Here is a 17,513-nt window from a genome sequence, read left to right as displayed (position 1 = left end):
AAGAAACGCTCGGTTTTGCGGACGGTTTACCGGATCACTTGCTCCATATGTAGAGAGGTACATATGTAGGTACTCGAGGACTGGATCTATGTTTTGAATTAAAATTCAAGTGTATCTACCTTACTAAGTTAGCATTCTCTCTAGAGGCACCTTACTAGAGTAGTATAAGTTGATCTGATGCCTTATGATATTACTAAGAGTGATCTTCTAGAGTAGGTGAAGTTCTGGGGCGGAATTAAGCATGTTTAACAGGGTCGGAAAGACTGTGTGCAGGTGGCGGTGCAGTGGCCAAAGGATTCGTGGCACCGAAAGCCATTCTGTCAATCACATTCAGCAAGTGGCTGATTACATGTAGTTTTCGCGATTCCCCAGATTAAACTTTAGAGTTGTAAGGGTTCTGATTAGTAGACTTGCACATTTAGGTAGAGTAAATAGTACGCAGTCACGGTCATGGTAGCTGTGAATACATGTATCTATTACTTGGTTTTTAGGTGCCTCACGACCAACAAAAATTAAACCTATTTCAGGTTCTGAGCCGGTAAACATGCAGGATCTCATAAATCTGCACGCATCCCGTGCAAATAGAGTAGAACAGATACCTATTCCACATGTGATAGTTGTTGGGCCAGTGCACGCTGATAAAGTCACTCATTCCCGTCAGCTCCCCTCTTTATCAGGTTGCGTCACCGTGTGAACCGGCTGGATCTTGGATGGAACAGGAGGACCCTGTTCAGATGTTTGTAATTGGTGACTAGCCACCACAGCCCCTTGGCGGGCGCTTGCACCGCCCCCCATCATTCCTTCGATTTGCCCCTCGTTTTTGCGCTCAGCTTGTGAATGATTTGCTTAATGCAGGCCTGTGCTATCTTTTAAATTTTCATTGTTTCGCCCAGGTAAATAATTTTCCACGTTGATGGGTGCATACGCAAGCCTCTTTGGCCACCCCAAGCAAAGTTATGTGAGGATTTCCGGTAGGTGATCTGCGAACATGTACATGTGCGTACGTGATGTAGTTATCGGCCAAGTATTTATATGTAGAGGCCTCATAGAAACAGGCCCTCTTTACCCCCTAATTTTCATCACTCATCTCAAAAAAAATTACACTCGCCTCATTCCGGCAGACCTCTTTTATCTCGACAATCAGAAATGACCGATATTCGCTTTAATTTCCCTGAAATCAAGGTGATCAAGGCCAACGGGCCACCTTCAAATCCCGGTGTACTTGTTCTTTCGGTCGAAAACGTCCCCGAAGATACCAAGGAATATCTGAATCTCAGGTTCTTCAGCACTTCGGATTTTTATGCAGATATCGATATTCGACTTTGCAGAGACGATGTGGTAACGAAACTTGATCCGTCGACATTCAAAATCGAGCCTGCGACAAATTCAGGGAAGGGAACTGCCACCAAGAACCCAGAGGAGGCCCTCACTATCATCTTTCCTCCAACTGACCTTCTCGTACCACAAAACGATCCCAGAATCGGTCAAGAACTCAAAATAACGAATTCTACCTGGGGTGTTGTGGTAGAATTCTTTGAGATCGAACTTAAAAGGATATATGATAGCTATGGAAATAGCTCTGGGAACAGCTCCGTAAAGAACCCCGAGAAGAGCTCCCAGTATCCAAACGAGAAGACTGTACTACCTCGTGATATAGATGCTCCTGCATATGCTAGTAGTAGTAAGGCCATGGCTGCCTACAATCCAAGCGATCACCAGGACAACAAAGAGGGAAGGTTAGTTCTAGTTGACGAGGAGAATGGGGATGAGGTTGGTGAGGTCAACTCGTACCATGTCCATGCTATTGGCGTAACTCCAGGAAGTAAAGGTATGTCCTGCTATGAATGACATTGACAGCTATCAACCATGAATATGATATTGACATTAAATCAGATCCAGTTGAAATCCAATTACCAGAGAATCAGCAGGGAACTGTAACCGTAAGTTTAACCGAACTGAAACCTCTATCCGAGTATACAGTGATTGAATTATTTGGTTAGGTTCGCCCTGCTCAGCCAGAATATCTCAGGGACTCATTACACCCAGCGTACGCCAAATCGACTCTTGTTAGCACAGCTGCAACAGCTTCGCGCTTGATCGTAACCACGAGTTCCTATGTCGCCAACGCGATTCAGTCTGGAGCAGATGCCTACGTAAGACGTACAAAACCGAACGAAGTTCCGATGGTGTTCGACCCGAGCACGCACAACAGAGTCCGTCAAATCCACACAGTGTCTACCAGCGCTGCTAAAATTTCTGCCCAAACTATTGGACAGGTAACGAAGCACGCTCAAAACATTGGGGCCCGTATCGCTGGCAAAAACCAGGAGCGACCCTCGAGGGGGCAGATTCCAAACCCCGGGTTGCTAAACAAGGGGCTCATTGCATTCTCTACCATTGCAGATGGAATAGACCACGCATCTAAAAACCTGTTAAACTCGGGAGCTAATGCAGCCACAACCGTAGTTGGCCATAAGTATGGCGAAGAAGCAAGATCAGTTGCTCATGGCCTGACTGGCTCTGTCACCAATGTGGGCCTCGTCTATGTTGACGCTTCTGGGGTTTCTCGGAGAGCCATTATCAAGGGTGTAGCAAAGGGCATGGTTATTGGAAAAGTGCGCGGAGGCGGTGATGTCATTGTCCCTGGGCCACAAGATTCCATTCCGGGCCAACAACTGCAGATTAGCCAAGGATTCAGCAGCACCACATCTCTTCCAGCAAGTGGAGTAACTACCCCAGGCGGGTATGGAAGTGAGGTTGGATTTGGGAATGCCGCGCCACCTTCTTATGGTCATGTTCAGGGCACGCAAGGCTTCAATGGTTCGCCTAATGGTAACGGAAATAACCAAAATTCATATTTTCCTCCGCCTCCACTACAAAGGAGCGTAACGGCCCCACAACCTACAGGGTATGCAAGCATGAGATCTATTAATCCAAGACCATACGAAGGAGTCACTTACCAACAATCTAAGTAGGAACTATCCACCCGAGAAAGTGTCTGAAAATGGGCAGTATAGATACCTCTAAAAGTACTCGGATTTTTTTTATCTCTTTCTTTGATAAATAGTTGGTTATTTCTGGATTTGTTTTTGTCTGCGGGCTTGTAGTTCCCTATCTTCTTTTCTCTCGAGATCTCATGTTTTTGTTAGGAGTTCGTTTCCGGTTTCTCGGCTCCATGCGATTCATATGATACTTAGAGTAGGCTTTTATACTTTGTACTAATACTATTACTATTCTCATTTATTCTCAGCGATAACAATGTTTTACTATTGGTGTATTATTGATAGTTACAATCTTCTAGGAGCCAAAATATGGGATTCCTAGCTTCAATACGGGACGACTCTTTGCTTAGTCCTTCAGCAAGTCCATAGCGGGCGGCTGGCTGGCTGGCTCACCGTGTGGTGGGCCGGCCAAGCATAAGGTTAATAGTTAAATAGAAGGTGGAGACGTAGAAAGTAAGATCTGTAAATTCGGCGAAAAAGTAGGGTTATTGTATTAGGGCTAGGCCCAAGAAACCCTCCAAAGGAAAAAGCTCTTTCCTGTCCGGCTGTTTCCACCTTCGCCCCCTCCAACCTCGAAATATTTTAATAATTACACAGGCGCTTTGTCTCACCTACTTATGTACTCTTGTGTTCGGTGAATATAAGCTCTAGGTTCATTCGTTCTGTCAGAGTCAATTTGGAACCAAGCTCCATCTGACCACTGACTTGATAAGGACAATCACAGGCTATCACACGGCCACTAGCACTTCCTGTGTAACGGATATCAAGCCACACTAACTACTTAAGTACATCATGTACATATCTAGTCTGTCAGGAAGTGACACAACTAAACAATCGCGAATATTTCAAAACTCACGCGGATGTACCCCGGTCCTTGTCGCCTTCGAGTCGCATCCTCTTAACAATCCACGTAGGGATGTCGATGGTTACGGCATTACAGATCTCATCACTCATCAGCACGCCTTCATGCATTCCTGACTCTTCACACACTAGTAACGCTCAGATAGCATATAATAGTATGTGCTGGTTAATGTACAATACACTACTTAAGTATCAAAGATTTCTCGTCCTCAAAGCTATGGAAATGTCACATGTATACACATATTCCCATGAAAGGATCACAAGGTCTTTGCTAGCTCTTGGGCAACGACCTTGTGTACAGGGTATGTCGGGTGCAGATTGTTGAGCCAGAAGTACTCGTTAACTGGGACAAGGCACTCGTCATAAAGCGTGTCTTGAGCAGGAGTACCACTATTTCAGAAAATAAGTTGGTTAGCACGAGACACTATGTGGAGGTATGGATGATGGGGGCTCATACTTTGTATAACTTTCACAGTACCCGGTGGCGTTCTTCAATCCATATTTACTCGGGTTGTCCAAAATCTTGTTGAACACTTTGTTTGAGTCAAATACTTGAGCCCACACATCATTATGGGCCGTCTTCAACGCCTTGACTCTTGTCTCAACCATCCCGTTATAGCTCTTTATCGCCTCCGCCTCCAAAGCCACAGACTCCGCGCCCTGGCCGACGGTGAGCGGGGAGCGGTCAACCGGCGGAACATTAATAAAGACGAAGTTCCTCGCGCCAGTGGTGTACAGCTCTTCGATCAAAGAGAAGTACTCATCCATCAATTCTGTGTGGAAATTTTCATAGTCCCCATTCCAGTAGCTACCCCCGATATCGTTGATGCCGATCCAGATTAAGAAGAGACTGTCGGACGACTTCCATGGTGCGTAGGAAGGCTTAGGTCCAAGGATGGGGACGAAGAGTCCTTCGACTTGGTCCTTGAGGGATAGTACCGTGGGCGTGTAGGGAGTGACGAGGTCGGCATCGATTGTTGCACCACCTGGAGTTACCAGTTATTGACAGAACGGCTTATGGGATTAAGTAGGGGCTTACCATAGGCAAGGTTGTACGTCAACAGCTCAGTCTTGTTGAACTCGACAGTCAGGTAGTCAACCCAATTTGGACCGCTAGGTTTTGGTTAGCCATGGCAAGAGTTGAGTCTCGTTTAACCCACAAATACTTACTTTGCTGAGGTCCATCCAGGGTATACTGGGTTTCCCAGCGGGTTTCCTGATGTTGGGAGAGGTGACCCGTTCGTCAAGTTGAAACCAGTTTGTGAGTAAGAATCACCTCTGCATCAATCTGTTAATCATTGCATGCCGTCGGATCTACAATCAGAAAGACCTACAAAGTGAAGAGGTATTTCAAGTTTTTGAAACCTGGGTAGACCTGTTTCGAAGCCCTTGGCAACACACTTGCAGACCCAAATGCAGAGCACAAGCTCAAAGCGACCACTGCCGTAGATGATAATGAGGGGAACATGATTCTAGGACTGAGCTATTGAGTCTGGAGAAGGCGAAGAATTCGTGGAGAGTGTAGATGGGCGCAGAGATTTGAACGAACACCACCTATTTGTACCTCCAATATTGGCAGGTCTTCAGGGGAAACCTTTTTGATTAACAACCACAAATTGGAGAACTTTGATTAAAAACCTCAATTGCGCCGACATCAAGAGGATTCAACCGGGAATCATGGGTGGGGAAGCCGATACCGAACTCGTGGGTATTACGGAGGAACGGAGATGAGAGCTCATCACCGAAAATTGATTGAGCCTTTCCATTTGTAACAATCAAATAGCAAGCCTTCGGAGTATATATGGGGCGATGTCTGGGTATTTATTATACCCGGTTTATTGAATTTGTACTTCTTTAAGCTAAGTTAATCAGGGGATTCCGGGGGATCGGCCCGTGGAAGCCTTCGTATATGCTCAAAGAGGTTAATTGAAGTACTTTGTTCAAGCCGGTAAATATGATAAGTGAACGTCATGGATGGGAAGAAGAACTTCCTGCGGCAGGAACAAACGGTATACAGGCAAATGTATTAGTATGGAGAATGCTTAGCGCACACTAATCTGAAGCGAAGAATCTGGAGAACCCCGGTTTTCTAGCTAAATACCCCGGATATTCAGGGGTTATGGATACAGCGGATCAATGCTTGGTCTCTTAAGTCGGGTGCCAACTATATGTACTATCCCCCCACTCCTTAGTCTCTGACCAGAGAATTGATTGAAAAAGAGATTATATGCTAGTGCGCAGCTGCAGGAACGAGAATTTCTAGAGATATGTACTCCCTGGGATTTTCCGCGTCATTTTTGACAATTAGAATTAATTTGCGAATGACTCTAGTTCTCGAACTACTAGCTTCTACATTTACCAGTGTAGTTGAAAGAAAAAAAGAAAAGAAATGACACTATTTTCACATAAGTATGAGTATTCAGTACAAGCACTCACCCCATACAACTCCTTCCAACCGGTCAGTTATACTCTACCTTGGAAACGCAGCAATTCGAGCACTATGCCTAGGAATACTCTACAGATTAGTTATGAGATCTGCGTCGACTCTATAACTAGTGGACATTCAAGCACCCAAGAAACCATTACATTGGGCCCTACATGCATGAAGCGCCATGTACCAGACGAAAGCTCCCTCTACGACCGCTTTTAGAAAGAGATTCTCATCTAGAATCTTTCGTCAGACGCAAGATGTATTGTCTAGGAGAAAACAAACATCAGTTTGAAATGGAGGTTTTATCAAATAACGCACAGGCTTATTAATTCTATCAGATCGATATTTTGCGCATAGACGAGCTCCACATATATACATATATCAGTGACTCTAGCTAGTGCCTTATACCACACATACTATCCGACGCCTCGATCGCAGTATGCGGGGTATATAATAGGATATGTAAATATCATGAGTTGTATTTTCGGTTCTTCATAATGGTCTCTGTTCCTTCATTTGATTTCTCTCTCCGTCTTTGGTTAAACCCACAAAATCAATTACAGGGTCCACAAACCAGATCTATCCGCTGCCAAGACACGTACATCTGCATGCCTGTCGATCTCCGTTACACACAAGTTCAGGCAACCCACAATACCACATACCAATGGTTGAAATCCCCACAATTTTCTAGCCGCTAAGTTGGAAGGCCTGAGATGCCAGCAAAAATCCCCTTATCCCCCGCCTATTTAGACGATGGGCCGTTAGTTAGCTCTTTCTTTCCTCCTCTCAATTCCAGTTTACTACGGTAGCTAGATGAGGATCCCATTACACATTGAAGCCAATATAGATATTATATACCGGTAGAGCAAGAAGGACCTGCGACTCAAAGCATTTCTCTCGCCGAAGAGCAATAATTGCAAGCCAAGTCAGCTATGGACGAACTCTCCTTCGCCCTCGCAATCGAGCTGCAGCTACACGATGTCGAAGAAGCGCTCTCCGCCCGCAAAGGCAAAGGTCGTCTCGGTGACGCCGTCACCTCCAGCGACGAGATCGCATTCAATGATTACCGTGAGCACCTCCTCGCCACCACGCGCATGCTCACCGACGAGCGGCTCGCAGAGAGCCTTGATCGGGCCGTCAGGAGTGACGGAGAGCTACTCGAGGTGCTGACGAAGCTTGAGTTGGGGGATGAGGGGAGTCGGGAGCTGGCGATGCAGTTGTCGGAGGAGGCGGTGGTGGTGGTACCGGAGGAGAAGAGTAGGAATGATATGTGGAGGAGCATGGCGGTGGGTACGGGGGCGGAGATGACGGATGAGGCGATTGAGGAGTTGGAGAGGAGGTGTCAGGAGTGGGATTTGGTGGATGAGCTTGAGCAAAAGGTAGACACCCCGCTAAGTCGTCGTCTGGTTCTATTAGTGGGGATAGTCTGTGAGAACTTGTGCATGATGCTGTTTTGTGTTTTCAATCTCTTTTGCTCTCAAAGCTCGAAATTCATGTAATTCAGTGCAATGAGGCTGCAATTCACTACATATATATTGTTAAAGCCTTTTGAGACCACACACTGACAGGGGAAAACCACAGCTGTCGACCGCAGGCCCCTCCTACTCTAAATCTGGTGCCTCCAAATCTGGCGCCAAAACCTTTCACTCTGGAACCGCCCCCTCCGGAACCACCTACTCTGGCGCCAGTACCTACAAACCCAGTCTCCGAAAGTCCCGCGCAGACTGTGCCATCTGTCTCGAGTCCTTCTCCGCCGAACACACCATTACCGCCCCCTGCACGCACACCTACTGCTTCGCTGACCTCAAAGACCTCTTCATCCGCGCCTGCAAAGACGAACAACTCTTCCCCCCGCGGTGTTGCAAGCAAGAGCTCTCCCTCGAGCTCGCGCTCCCCCTCTTGACCGACAACGAGGCAGTTGAATTCCTCGAAAAAAGCGAGGAGTATACCTGCAAGGACCGCACGTACTGCTTCCAGCCATCATGCTCCCGCTTCATCCCGACCGAGAACATTTCGCGCGATGTAGCGACCTGCAACGACTGCTATTCACGGACATGCAAGCTGTGCAAGAAGGAGGAGCACGACAGCGAGGACTGTCCCGACGATCCGAGTATGAAGCTTACGCTTGAGACGGCGGCGGCAAATGGATGGCAGAGGTGCCAGCAATGCCATTCGCTTGTGGAGAGATCGCATGGGTGCCAGCATATGACGTGCAGGTTAGTACTCTGAACAATGTAGTAGATACTCGCCTGGTGATATCAGCTAACAGAAACGCCGCATCACAGATGTAAATCCGAATGGTGCTACCGCTGCGGCATCATATGGAAGATGTGTGAGTGCGGCGACTGGGACGAGGGCCAACTCCACCGGCGAGCGGAGGATCTGGCCATCCGCGAGATGGGTGCCAATGCCGGGGTGCGAGCGCTGGCATTGCATGCGAGGACGATTGTGGAGGACCTCAGGGTCAACCACGAGTGCGAGCATACGGACGGGTGGACGTATACGTCGACTGGGGCGACGTGCGAGATGTGCTCGGATTATCTGCCCAACTATATTTTTGTGTGTGATGGATGCAGGTTGAGGGCTTGCAATAGATGTCATAAAAACAGGATATAGACTTTATGTAGATAGGTGCTGAATACACAGTGGCAGTATATGTTGCTGATAGAGTCTTTAGGGTTTGCAGTTTGTGGGGTAGCTCAGAGGTTGTGCTACTAGTGCTCGCAATGATAATATATTCAAACTAAACAGCGTAGGCTCTAATTGAAGAAATTGAGTGTGGAGATCGGCATTTATGCTTTGAGACGATAATCATTGGTTAGCATTCAGGCTTGGCATTCCAGCATCACAGACTATCACTCGCATAAAACCCTAGCGGACGTACCCTCACAATAGACAAAGAGAATGGGACAGGGCGGTGCAAATAGAACCCGCCATATCCCACTAACTACTATTAGCATATAGGGCCTTTTTCTCGGCACAATCTTTCGTTTGTAGTTGCGGTTGCCCAGCCCGGCCGCACGAAGCCCGCACGAAGCCCCCTCGACCAAGAACCCAACTCCCTCGTAAATAAAATAAAACGTCCGTAACCACGTACCGTCTCTCTTCACCTCCAAACAACACAATTCTCAAATGTCTTTGGAACCGACCACATTGCCCGCAATGTCTGCGGCCACCCCAAAGCAGAATAAAATGTGTTACGTTCTCATCGACGCTCCTCCCGCAGGTAACTGGAGGGACGAGTACAGCTTTCCAGTAAAGGAAGAAGAAAAAGAAGATGACCCTTCCATGTTAATGTCAATGTCGTCGTTACCTGAAGCCAAAAAGGTCAAAAGGGAACCAACGCCGTCACCCAAAGTCAACAAGAGAGCAATGTCAGTACCTGAAGTCAACAAGGAAGCAATGTCAGCACCTGAAATCGACAAGGAAGTGCCCTATCACCCTTCGTTCGACGAGGTCGAAATAGATAGTAAGTCGAATAATTCATTCCTACAGTATAGAGTCTCTACTAACACAGCAACTAGGCGCCGGCAACATGAAGCTCGTCCGCGTGAGGAAGAGGCGCAAGCTCAAGGTTCCAGGCCCCACCCCCGAGGAGCTCGCTGCCCGCGATGCTAGTAGTGACACTCTTCTTTTATGTCCGTCACTCCCCCTCCCTCTCTTCCCAAAACCTACCACTAACACACCCACCAGCTACACGCCTCAACTTCACCGCTCACACGAGCTGTGCTGAAATCAACAGCTGGCTTGCTCACATGAACAACAAGTATCTCGATTGGCACATCCACACCCGCCTCGTCACCTACACGGACCGCCAACGCAAACTCAACGAGCTTTCGCGCATCGCCCGCGGCCCCCTCCCACAGGTCTTCAAAGACGCCGAAAAGCACGACTGGAGCCTCCCCTCATGCCTCAGCAGCGCGCTCTACAGCGTCCGCACCACCGGCACCATCTTGATGTTCCGCGCACCAATCTGGAACCCCGTGCAGCTGCGTGAGCGCATGGTCGCCTTCCACACCTACGTGGTCATCTACAAGAACCGCACAATCGTCATCGCCGACCCGGGCTACCAGCGGGAGGCACAGAACGTCGTTGACGGCGTGGCCAAGAGGTGGCGCGAGAGCGAGCTCACGTATGGGTTGGGGCTTGCGGCGAAGTTTATGGCGATGGTGAGGAAGAAGTTTAGGGTGGAGAAGTCCTGGTATGGGAAGGGATCCAAGTTGCGCTATGATGATACCAATGGGAATGTCTTGTCGCAGGATTTCATTCTGCAGTATTTGGGGAGGGCCGGGGAGGATATTGATTGGGAGAATGAGGGGTTTGTCGAGATTATACCTTAAGTGGGTATAGGCTGGCTTCGTGGGTACCGTGGTGATTATACTAGGGTGATAAAAAATCAAGTCACATAGTTAGGTAAGAAAGGTTGTGGAAGGTCCGGATAAGTCTAAGAAAATATACTGGATCTGTTTTAACTCTTAAAATCTTCTTACTTGTAATCCTTTAAAAGCTCCGAATCATATCAACTATATTAACCTCATGACAGATTCTAGACACTGTGCTGTACGATTGGGCGTAGAGTTACGTGATTTATTCCAGGAGCCGAAATGGTCCCTTCGAATACTGTATAGTTACAACAAGCCAAGGAAATATTCCAGAGAATAGTAGAAAGAAATAGAAGAAAACGAGCAACAGAAAGAACCCAATAAAGACAAAGACCGCCAGCCCACATCCTCCATCATCTACCTATGCCAAACAAAAGTACTCCTGACTGGAAACAAATAAATAGAACGAAACCCCAAAACCAAACCTGCCTAAAACCAAACTAAAGAACTGCTCCAAACCCATCACCATCCAACCACTTTTCCAACCATGGGCGACAAATCCCTTGCTTGCCAACAGGGCTTTCGAGCCGGCTACCTAGCTGCCTTCCACGCGTCCCTTCAGATATTGCCCGAGCCCATGCAAGCCGCCTTGCGAGCCGCTGCAGCTCCTACTCACGCTGTCCAGATGCAGACTGTTGCCGAGAGCGCCGATGTTTCCACAGATCTAGAGGTTGGTATCATTAACCTACCTAAAGAGGAGGGGGAGGAGGGGGAGGAGGAGAAGGAGAAGGAGGAGGAGGAGAAGGAGGAGAAGGAGGAGAGGAAGGAGGAGGAGAAGGAGGAGGAGGATGAAGAAGAGGAAGAGGAAGAAGAGGAGGGAAGTGATACAGACACACCTACCCCCGCACCCAAGCGCCGTCGTCTCTCAAGGCCCCCCACTACCGCTGTCGCCGCCCCGCTGGCCCCTGTCGCTCCTGCTGTCGATGCCGCCTCTCTTATCCTGGCGATCGTCTCAAACCTGCATTCTACCGAAGACGGGTCTCACACCAATCCTTAAATCAAGCCTTTTGCTATGAATCTCATTAAGATGTTTTTCTTTTAAAAAAATAAAAAAATAAAAATAAAAAAAATGCTGGACCCATGGGTCCAGTCAGCTTCTTACATCATGCGCACACGGTATCAAGATTTCCGGCTGATATATCATTGACCCATCGCTCATTCGTAATTAAAATATAACTACCATTGTCACCATCATCAGCGAACTGAACTAAATTGACTACTATGAGTGAAGCATACATCAGGTAAAGATATGCTACTTCGAAACTAGTTTTTCGCTGTGTTTTTCGCTACGTTTTATTATGCGTAACGACTCGAGCGCAGGGTGTAGGTTTATCTATAGCCCTATTTATTGGTTGATGAAGTAGCCGTAAATTAATACAGCCCTCACTCAGCGACTTACTACAAGGATTTATGTTGATAACGACAGGAGGGTTGTTTGTTAACTGGTTTAAAGAGCCAAAGTGATTGGATGTAGTGTAGCTTCATGAGGTATCACTCGACAATGCCAGCCGCACCAATTAGCGTAAGAGAATTCAGAATCGGTAAAGTATTGGAGTTCGTAATTATACATATATATTAACGACATAAAAGAATAAACAAATAAAAGCCCATTCCAAAGAAGGTCTAATAAGAAGCTGGAGAATAGAGAATAAAGAATAAAAAAATGAACCAAAAAAGAGGGAGAGATTTCCCAAAACACCCAAGAAGTAACCCAGACAACCAACCGACTAACCAACAAGCACCTAACCCATCTACGTCTATTAACCACCTTTTGTTATCACCTCCGGCCCACCATCACCACAAACACCATCTACTTTGCCACAACCACCTTCTTCTTGCTGTTCTTCGGCACTCTCGCCAGCCAGTAAATAAAGATGGCCATCGAGAGATTAAACACGGTGTAGCACAACATCAAACCAAAATTCCTCCAGCGGTCGCCGTAGTCGATCGACAGCGCCGACAAGAACGTGTTGGTATCCGCGATTGAGCAATATCTACAGTCCGCCGTCGCCGACGGGTTTACGATGGTTCCGCCAGCAATCGACATGAACGGCTCCAGGTAGTCCGCACATGTCTGGTTTGACGGCGGGTTGAAGATTGTGAACTCGATATTAGAGCAGTGGACTTCGGCATTGGCTATGGCCGTTGAAAGCATAGCACTGATGAGATATGTGAAGGGCGAGACGCGGTACATGAAGATCCAGAAGCCGGGAAGACTGTCTACAGTAGCGAGGACACTGTTTGAGGTTAGCAGCTGAGTTTGCAACAAAAGAGCGTGAGGAGGAAAGAAGACTCACCCGCAAAACATAAATATTAACATGAACAACAAGTTCGCCAAATTACTTCCTGCCTCTGCGGATTCAATTCCAGCAATCATCATATGTGTGAACGTGGACGTAAACATGTAGAACGACCACAGCAGCAGGAACATCAAACCACCACGCTCACTGGTAGAGCCGGTAGCTTCAGCGTTCCTAAACATCCCAATTGGGTAATACCAGAGGAAGAAACTAATGATACACATCACCGTCTGCCATGGGAGCTCAACAATGATGGAGGAGAGAATGAATGCTTTCCACGAGTAAGCCTTTGAAGGACGCTCTCGAGCCTCGTAGAGACTGCGCTGGGTTACAAAGTGAGGCATGATCTGTTGAACGATGGTGCCGAAGATTGTCATGAACAAGAAGACGGAAAACATCTGGTTCTGGAGGCCTTGTAGCGAGTTCTTAGAGTTAAGGAAGGAGAGACCAATCAGGAGGGATGTAGCAGTGCAAAGGAAGATCTTCGAGTAGATATAAGACGGTGTGCGCCAGGTTTGCTGGAACACACGCATCAGGCACGTCTTAAACTGGTACGAAAACGGCATCGCAAATTCCTCATGGCCATGTCCATCTGTTGAGTCTCCGCGGCCTCCAAGCTCTACCTGCATATCATCCAATTCCTTCCTAACCGCAACCCGCTCAGGACTATCCAACCAAACCTGTGGCCAGTCCCTGGTAGAAACAGCTCCCGGTGCAGCACCAATAACCTCAAGCATCCACTCAGCCGGGTTTGCCTCAGGAGGGCAAGGGTGCGCTCCGTTCTTCTCAAAGTATCCAGTCAGAACGTGTGAGTTCTCGCCAATCTCTCCAAAGTACACTGTCTTACCACCCTTGGCAAGGAACAATAGGCGGTCAAAATTCTGGACTAAAAGAGCCGACGGTTGATGAATAGTGCACAGAATTGCCTGCCCGCTGTTTGCCAGTTTCCTCATCAGGTCACAAATGGACCAGGCTGTCTGACTGTCAAGACCGGAAGTAGGTTCGTCGAGGAAGAGTAGGAGTGCAGGTTTTGCGGCAAGCTCAACACCAATCGTCAAGCGTTTCCGCTGCTCCACGTTCAGTCCTTCTCCAGGTACACCAACGATTGCTTCTGCGTATTCCTCCATTTCCAGAAGCTTGATGACCTCTTCAACATAGTCCAGTTTCTCCTTCTCAGGCGTAGTTTTTGGTTGCCGCAACAAAGCACTGAAGTTCAAAGCCTCTCGCACAGTGGTGGTCTGAAGATGCAAATCCTGCTGCTGAACGTACCCAGTTTTCCGCTGGAAAGATTCATCCCGCTGCTGGCCATTGACGAGCATATCACCGGTAACAACACCCATAGTAACTCGACTAGCAAGAACATCCAAGAGCGTAGTCTTTCCAGCTCCCGAGACACCCATCAACGCGGTCAAAGTTCCAGGCTTAACCCATCCATCCACATGATCCAAGAGACGTCTGTGTTCCTTCTTGATCTGAATATCATAGCACACATCTCTCCACATGAAGATATCTGTCTGTTGCTGAATCGCCGCCAATTTCTCGCTGGTTGCATTTTGTGCCACCACCGGCCGCCCCGTGGCAATCGCCTCTCCGTCGATACCCTGTTTCCTCATTTTCTGGAGGTGCTTCTTACGGAACAGCAGCACTTCACCCTTAGACCTCGCCGCAGCAATGTATTCTGTGCCAGCAAGATACGTAAACAGGAAGAAAATCATGAACGCGAGGATGATACCGAGATTGCGCCAGAGATGTCCGTACTCGTACTCATAGGTGGTGCTAATGTAGTTACCACCGTCGACTGTGAGCATTCCCGTGACGGCGCCCTTGACACTGCAGGATTGTTGATCGGAGGTGACGTTTTCATATCCAGGTCCCGATGGGATGTAGACAGAGCATGCAAACTCACGACCGTGAAACTCGTTAACCATCAGACTCTCAAAGGCGTATGCGATTGGGTTGAGGTAATTGACCCAGCGCAGGAAGACCGCCATGTCGCGGACGGGAATGGCGAAACCAGTATAGACCACCAACAGGAGGATCAATACAGCGGCGGGCGCCATGGCTTGGGCGATGGTGCGTGAGAAGGCAGCAATGGTACGGAACATCATAGACATGCAGAGCGTGACTGTGAACGAGAAAAGCAGGAAGATGAAGAAGTGATCGGCCTCGCGCCGAAGGTTGGCCATGAAATATACTGTTGTATTGAAACTGAACGTCACGATAATTTTCGACGGGAGATCACATATCATTGATGAAACGGCTTCGGCAAACGGATGATAAAGAGCATATTGCGTGTGTTTTTCGACGATGGGGCGTTGGGCGTAAAGAGTGAGAATCTATGATCAAAGTTAGAATTGCCCCAGCAACCATGCAGATGTCCACCGGAGTACGTACTTCCAAGATACTAGAAAAAGCGTTCATCAGAACCGCGAAAAACAGCAAAGCTCCCCTCAAGAAGAAACTAGAGGTGTTATCTTGAAGATTGTAAAAAACACTACCAACGATCAATCCAATGATCATGTTCCCGAATACCGTATTGCAAAAGTTTGTCATATCACCCCTCAGCCGCTGGAAACCACGCCGTATACACAGCTTGATCTGCATGGGTACTGAGATGGTGTAGGGAGACTCAACCCGCATTCTTTTCGCCTGTTGGGCTGCTCTTGACTGCTTGAACTTCTCCAACTGCTCGCCGTCGACCGGGTACTGTTGCTTGTAGGAGTCAATATCCTGCAGAAGCCTCTTGCACTCTGCACTCTTCCTCCAGACATCTGCAAACTCATCGGGAGTACGGGGCACCCTGTTTTCGAAGCCTGGCTTGACCTCACGTTCGCTCGGGCTGGTCAGAGATGTAAGGAAATCTGCGGTCGTCTGTCGTTGCGGGCAGTGGAAACCCATATTTGTGAAGAAGGCCTTTGCGCTCTCTGTGCGGCCAAAATAGATCTGTCTACCCTCGTAGAGCACGATAACTTTATCAAACAACTAAGAATCTTTAGCTTCAAAAATACCTCAAAAGGTTCTGCCGAGACTATTTTACCTCATAGGAACTCTGGGAAGCCTGGTACATGGACACCAGCATCGTTGATCCCGCTAGCTCACTCTGCAGTCTCAAGGTCTTGACAAACTCGAGTGCAGTAGCACTGTCCAGACCTCTTGTGCTGTTATCCCAGCATTGCAGCGGGCTCCCGCCAAGAGAGGCCTCCGCAATACTGACTCTCTTTCTCTCACCACCACTCACACCTCTGACAAAGTCATCTCCGACCTTAGTGTTGAAGGTGTGGGAGAGGCCAAAGACGGCCATGACAACGTCTCGCATGTGATCACTGTACTGTTCACGAGTTATACCGGGGAAACGATTGCGAGGGGCGCGGGTTTGTGCAGCAAAAGAGAGCGTCTGGCCGACTGTCAAGTGGGGGAAATGGACATCTGTTTCGGCGTTGTAAATTGCTTCACCGCGGAAGTTGTTGTGCATCATTTCACGTGGGATTCCTATCATTGACCCATGTTAATATCTGTATCCTACACCTTTTTTGAAGACTATTCGTTTACTAACCTTGATATTCGACCTCCGATTCTGAACCAACATACAGACCATGAGTGCGCCCAGCAATAGTCTTCAAGAAAGTTGAACAACCACTATAAACCACCCTCAATTAGCACACATCTCCAAGCTGCAGCATCAGTAAATCAACGACTTACCTTCCAGGCCTTCCCAACACCACCAGCATCTCTCCGTTCTTCACAACCCCATCAAAATCTTTCAAGATCTGAATCTTTGTCTCGCCCTTATGTCTATCCCCAGAAAATATCTTCGCCATCCCGCTCACCGCATCTCTCCACCCATTGGACACATCCTTCTGATAATCCAGCGCACTTCCAAACCCATGGACAGACAAGTTTTTAAACGTGACACCCGCCGTTCTATTCGGATATTTCTCTGGGTCTCTGTCTTGCAAATGCATCATTGTCTTCACCCACGCCCTTGGGTTAAACTTGCCCGAGCCTGGCTGCAGCACCGGGTTGTCCGAGTTGAACGGACTCTCAACCTCACCATCTTTTGGCACCGTGTATGTAGAGAGTCTGGAGAAGCGTCGAGCGAGCTCAATGATTTCGTTTCTTGCTGAGGGATCTATTGTAGAGTGCCGGCGCGGGTGTGAGTGAATGTCTTCGTAGCCGTGACCGGAGGGGGATGGCGTGACGGTTCCGCTGTTGTATGAAACTCCATCGGCTTCGTCTTTTTCGACACGTAGGGCGTCCGTCGTGGAGCCTGAGGGGGGACGGGTCTTTTCAGACTCGCTGGCCATTGTGAAAGGAGGTAGCTTGGAAACCACCTAGTAGTATTGAATACTTGGTGATATGAGGAGGAAAAAAATCGAATTCAAAGAATGCGATGTTTATTCAGCGCACAATTGATCTGAAGAGAGAATCAGCTTGAGAAAAGCCGGCCGTATTATTATGGTCAGATAACGACCTTTTCCTTAGCTGATGCTCAACTGCAGAATACGTATAAAAACCCAAACCGGGGGACATTGGACCT

The 17,513-nt window shown here is 48.0% G+C and overlaps 6 protein-coding genes across 6 annotated transcripts; 4 read left to right on the top strand and 2 right to left on the bottom strand.

Annotated features, from left to right (window-relative positions):
• Positions 1 to 1,146: 1,146 nt before the first annotated feature.
• H6S33_012193 (uncharacterized protein) lies at positions 1,147 to 3,027 on the top strand (the record flags this gene model as incomplete). Its single annotated transcript, XM_044843578.1, has 4 exons — positions 1,147 to 1,828; positions 1,894 to 1,940; positions 2,001 to 2,908; positions 2,976 to 3,027. 4 exons carry the CDS (start codon positions 1,147 to 1,149, stop codon positions 3,025 to 3,027), a joined length of 1,689 nt encoding a protein of 562 aa, XP_044695861.1.
• A 1,093-nt stretch (positions 3,028 to 4,120) lies between these two features.
• Positions 4,121 to 5,331, bottom strand: H6S33_012192 (uncharacterized protein; the record flags this gene model as incomplete). The annotated part of the gene is made up of 5 exons (XM_044843577.1): positions 4,121 to 4,253; positions 4,321 to 4,849; positions 4,903 to 4,976; positions 5,034 to 5,141; positions 5,198 to 5,331. 5 exons carry the CDS (start codon positions 5,329 to 5,331, stop codon positions 4,121 to 4,123), a joined length of 978 nt encoding a protein of 325 aa, XP_044695860.1.
• A 1,895-nt stretch (positions 5,332 to 7,226) lies between these two features.
• H6S33_012191 (uncharacterized protein) lies at positions 7,227 to 8,910 on the top strand (the record flags this gene model as incomplete). The annotated part of the gene is made up of 3 exons (XM_044843576.1): positions 7,227 to 7,673; positions 7,876 to 8,510; positions 8,580 to 8,910. The coding sequence occupies 3 exons, from the start codon at positions 7,227 to 7,229 to the stop codon at positions 8,908 to 8,910; spliced, it is 1,413 nt and encodes a 470-aa protein (XP_044695859.1).
• Positions 8,911 to 9,456: 546 nt separating this feature from the next.
• H6S33_012190 (uncharacterized protein) lies at positions 9,457 to 10,634 on the top strand (the record flags this gene model as incomplete). The annotated part of the gene is made up of 3 exons (XM_044843575.1): positions 9,457 to 9,763; positions 9,819 to 9,932; positions 9,988 to 10,634. The coding sequence occupies 3 exons, from the start codon at positions 9,457 to 9,459 to the stop codon at positions 10,632 to 10,634; spliced, it is 1,068 nt and encodes a 355-aa protein (XP_044695858.1).
• Positions 10,635 to 11,163: 529 nt separating this feature from the next.
• On the top strand, positions 11,164 to 11,673 carry H6S33_012189 (uncharacterized protein; the record flags this gene model as incomplete). The annotated part of the gene is made up of 1 exon (XM_044843572.1): positions 11,164 to 11,673. One exon carries the CDS (start codon positions 11,164 to 11,166, stop codon positions 11,671 to 11,673), a length of 510 nt encoding a protein of 169 aa, XP_044695857.1.
• An 813-nt stretch (positions 11,674 to 12,486) lies between these two features.
• On the bottom strand, positions 12,487 to 17,280 carry H6S33_012188 (uncharacterized protein; the record flags this gene model as incomplete). Its single annotated transcript, XM_044843571.1, has 6 exons — positions 12,487 to 12,913; positions 12,974 to 15,312; positions 15,371 to 15,958; positions 16,014 to 16,465; positions 16,530 to 16,612; positions 16,676 to 17,280. The coding sequence occupies 6 exons, from the start codon at positions 17,278 to 17,280 to the stop codon at positions 12,487 to 12,489; spliced, it is 4,494 nt and encodes a 1,497-aa protein (XP_044695856.1).
• Positions 17,281 to 17,513: the final 233 nt, after the last annotated feature.

Source organism: Morchella sextelata, assembly GCF_020137385.1.
Source record: "Morchella sextelata strain SCLS chromosome Unknown scls_7, whole genome shotgun sequence".
Lineage (NCBI taxonomy): Eukaryota > Fungi > Ascomycota > Pezizomycetes > Pezizales > Morchellaceae > Morchella > Morchella sextelata.
This window is presented reverse-complemented; position numbering and strand designations above follow the sequence as displayed.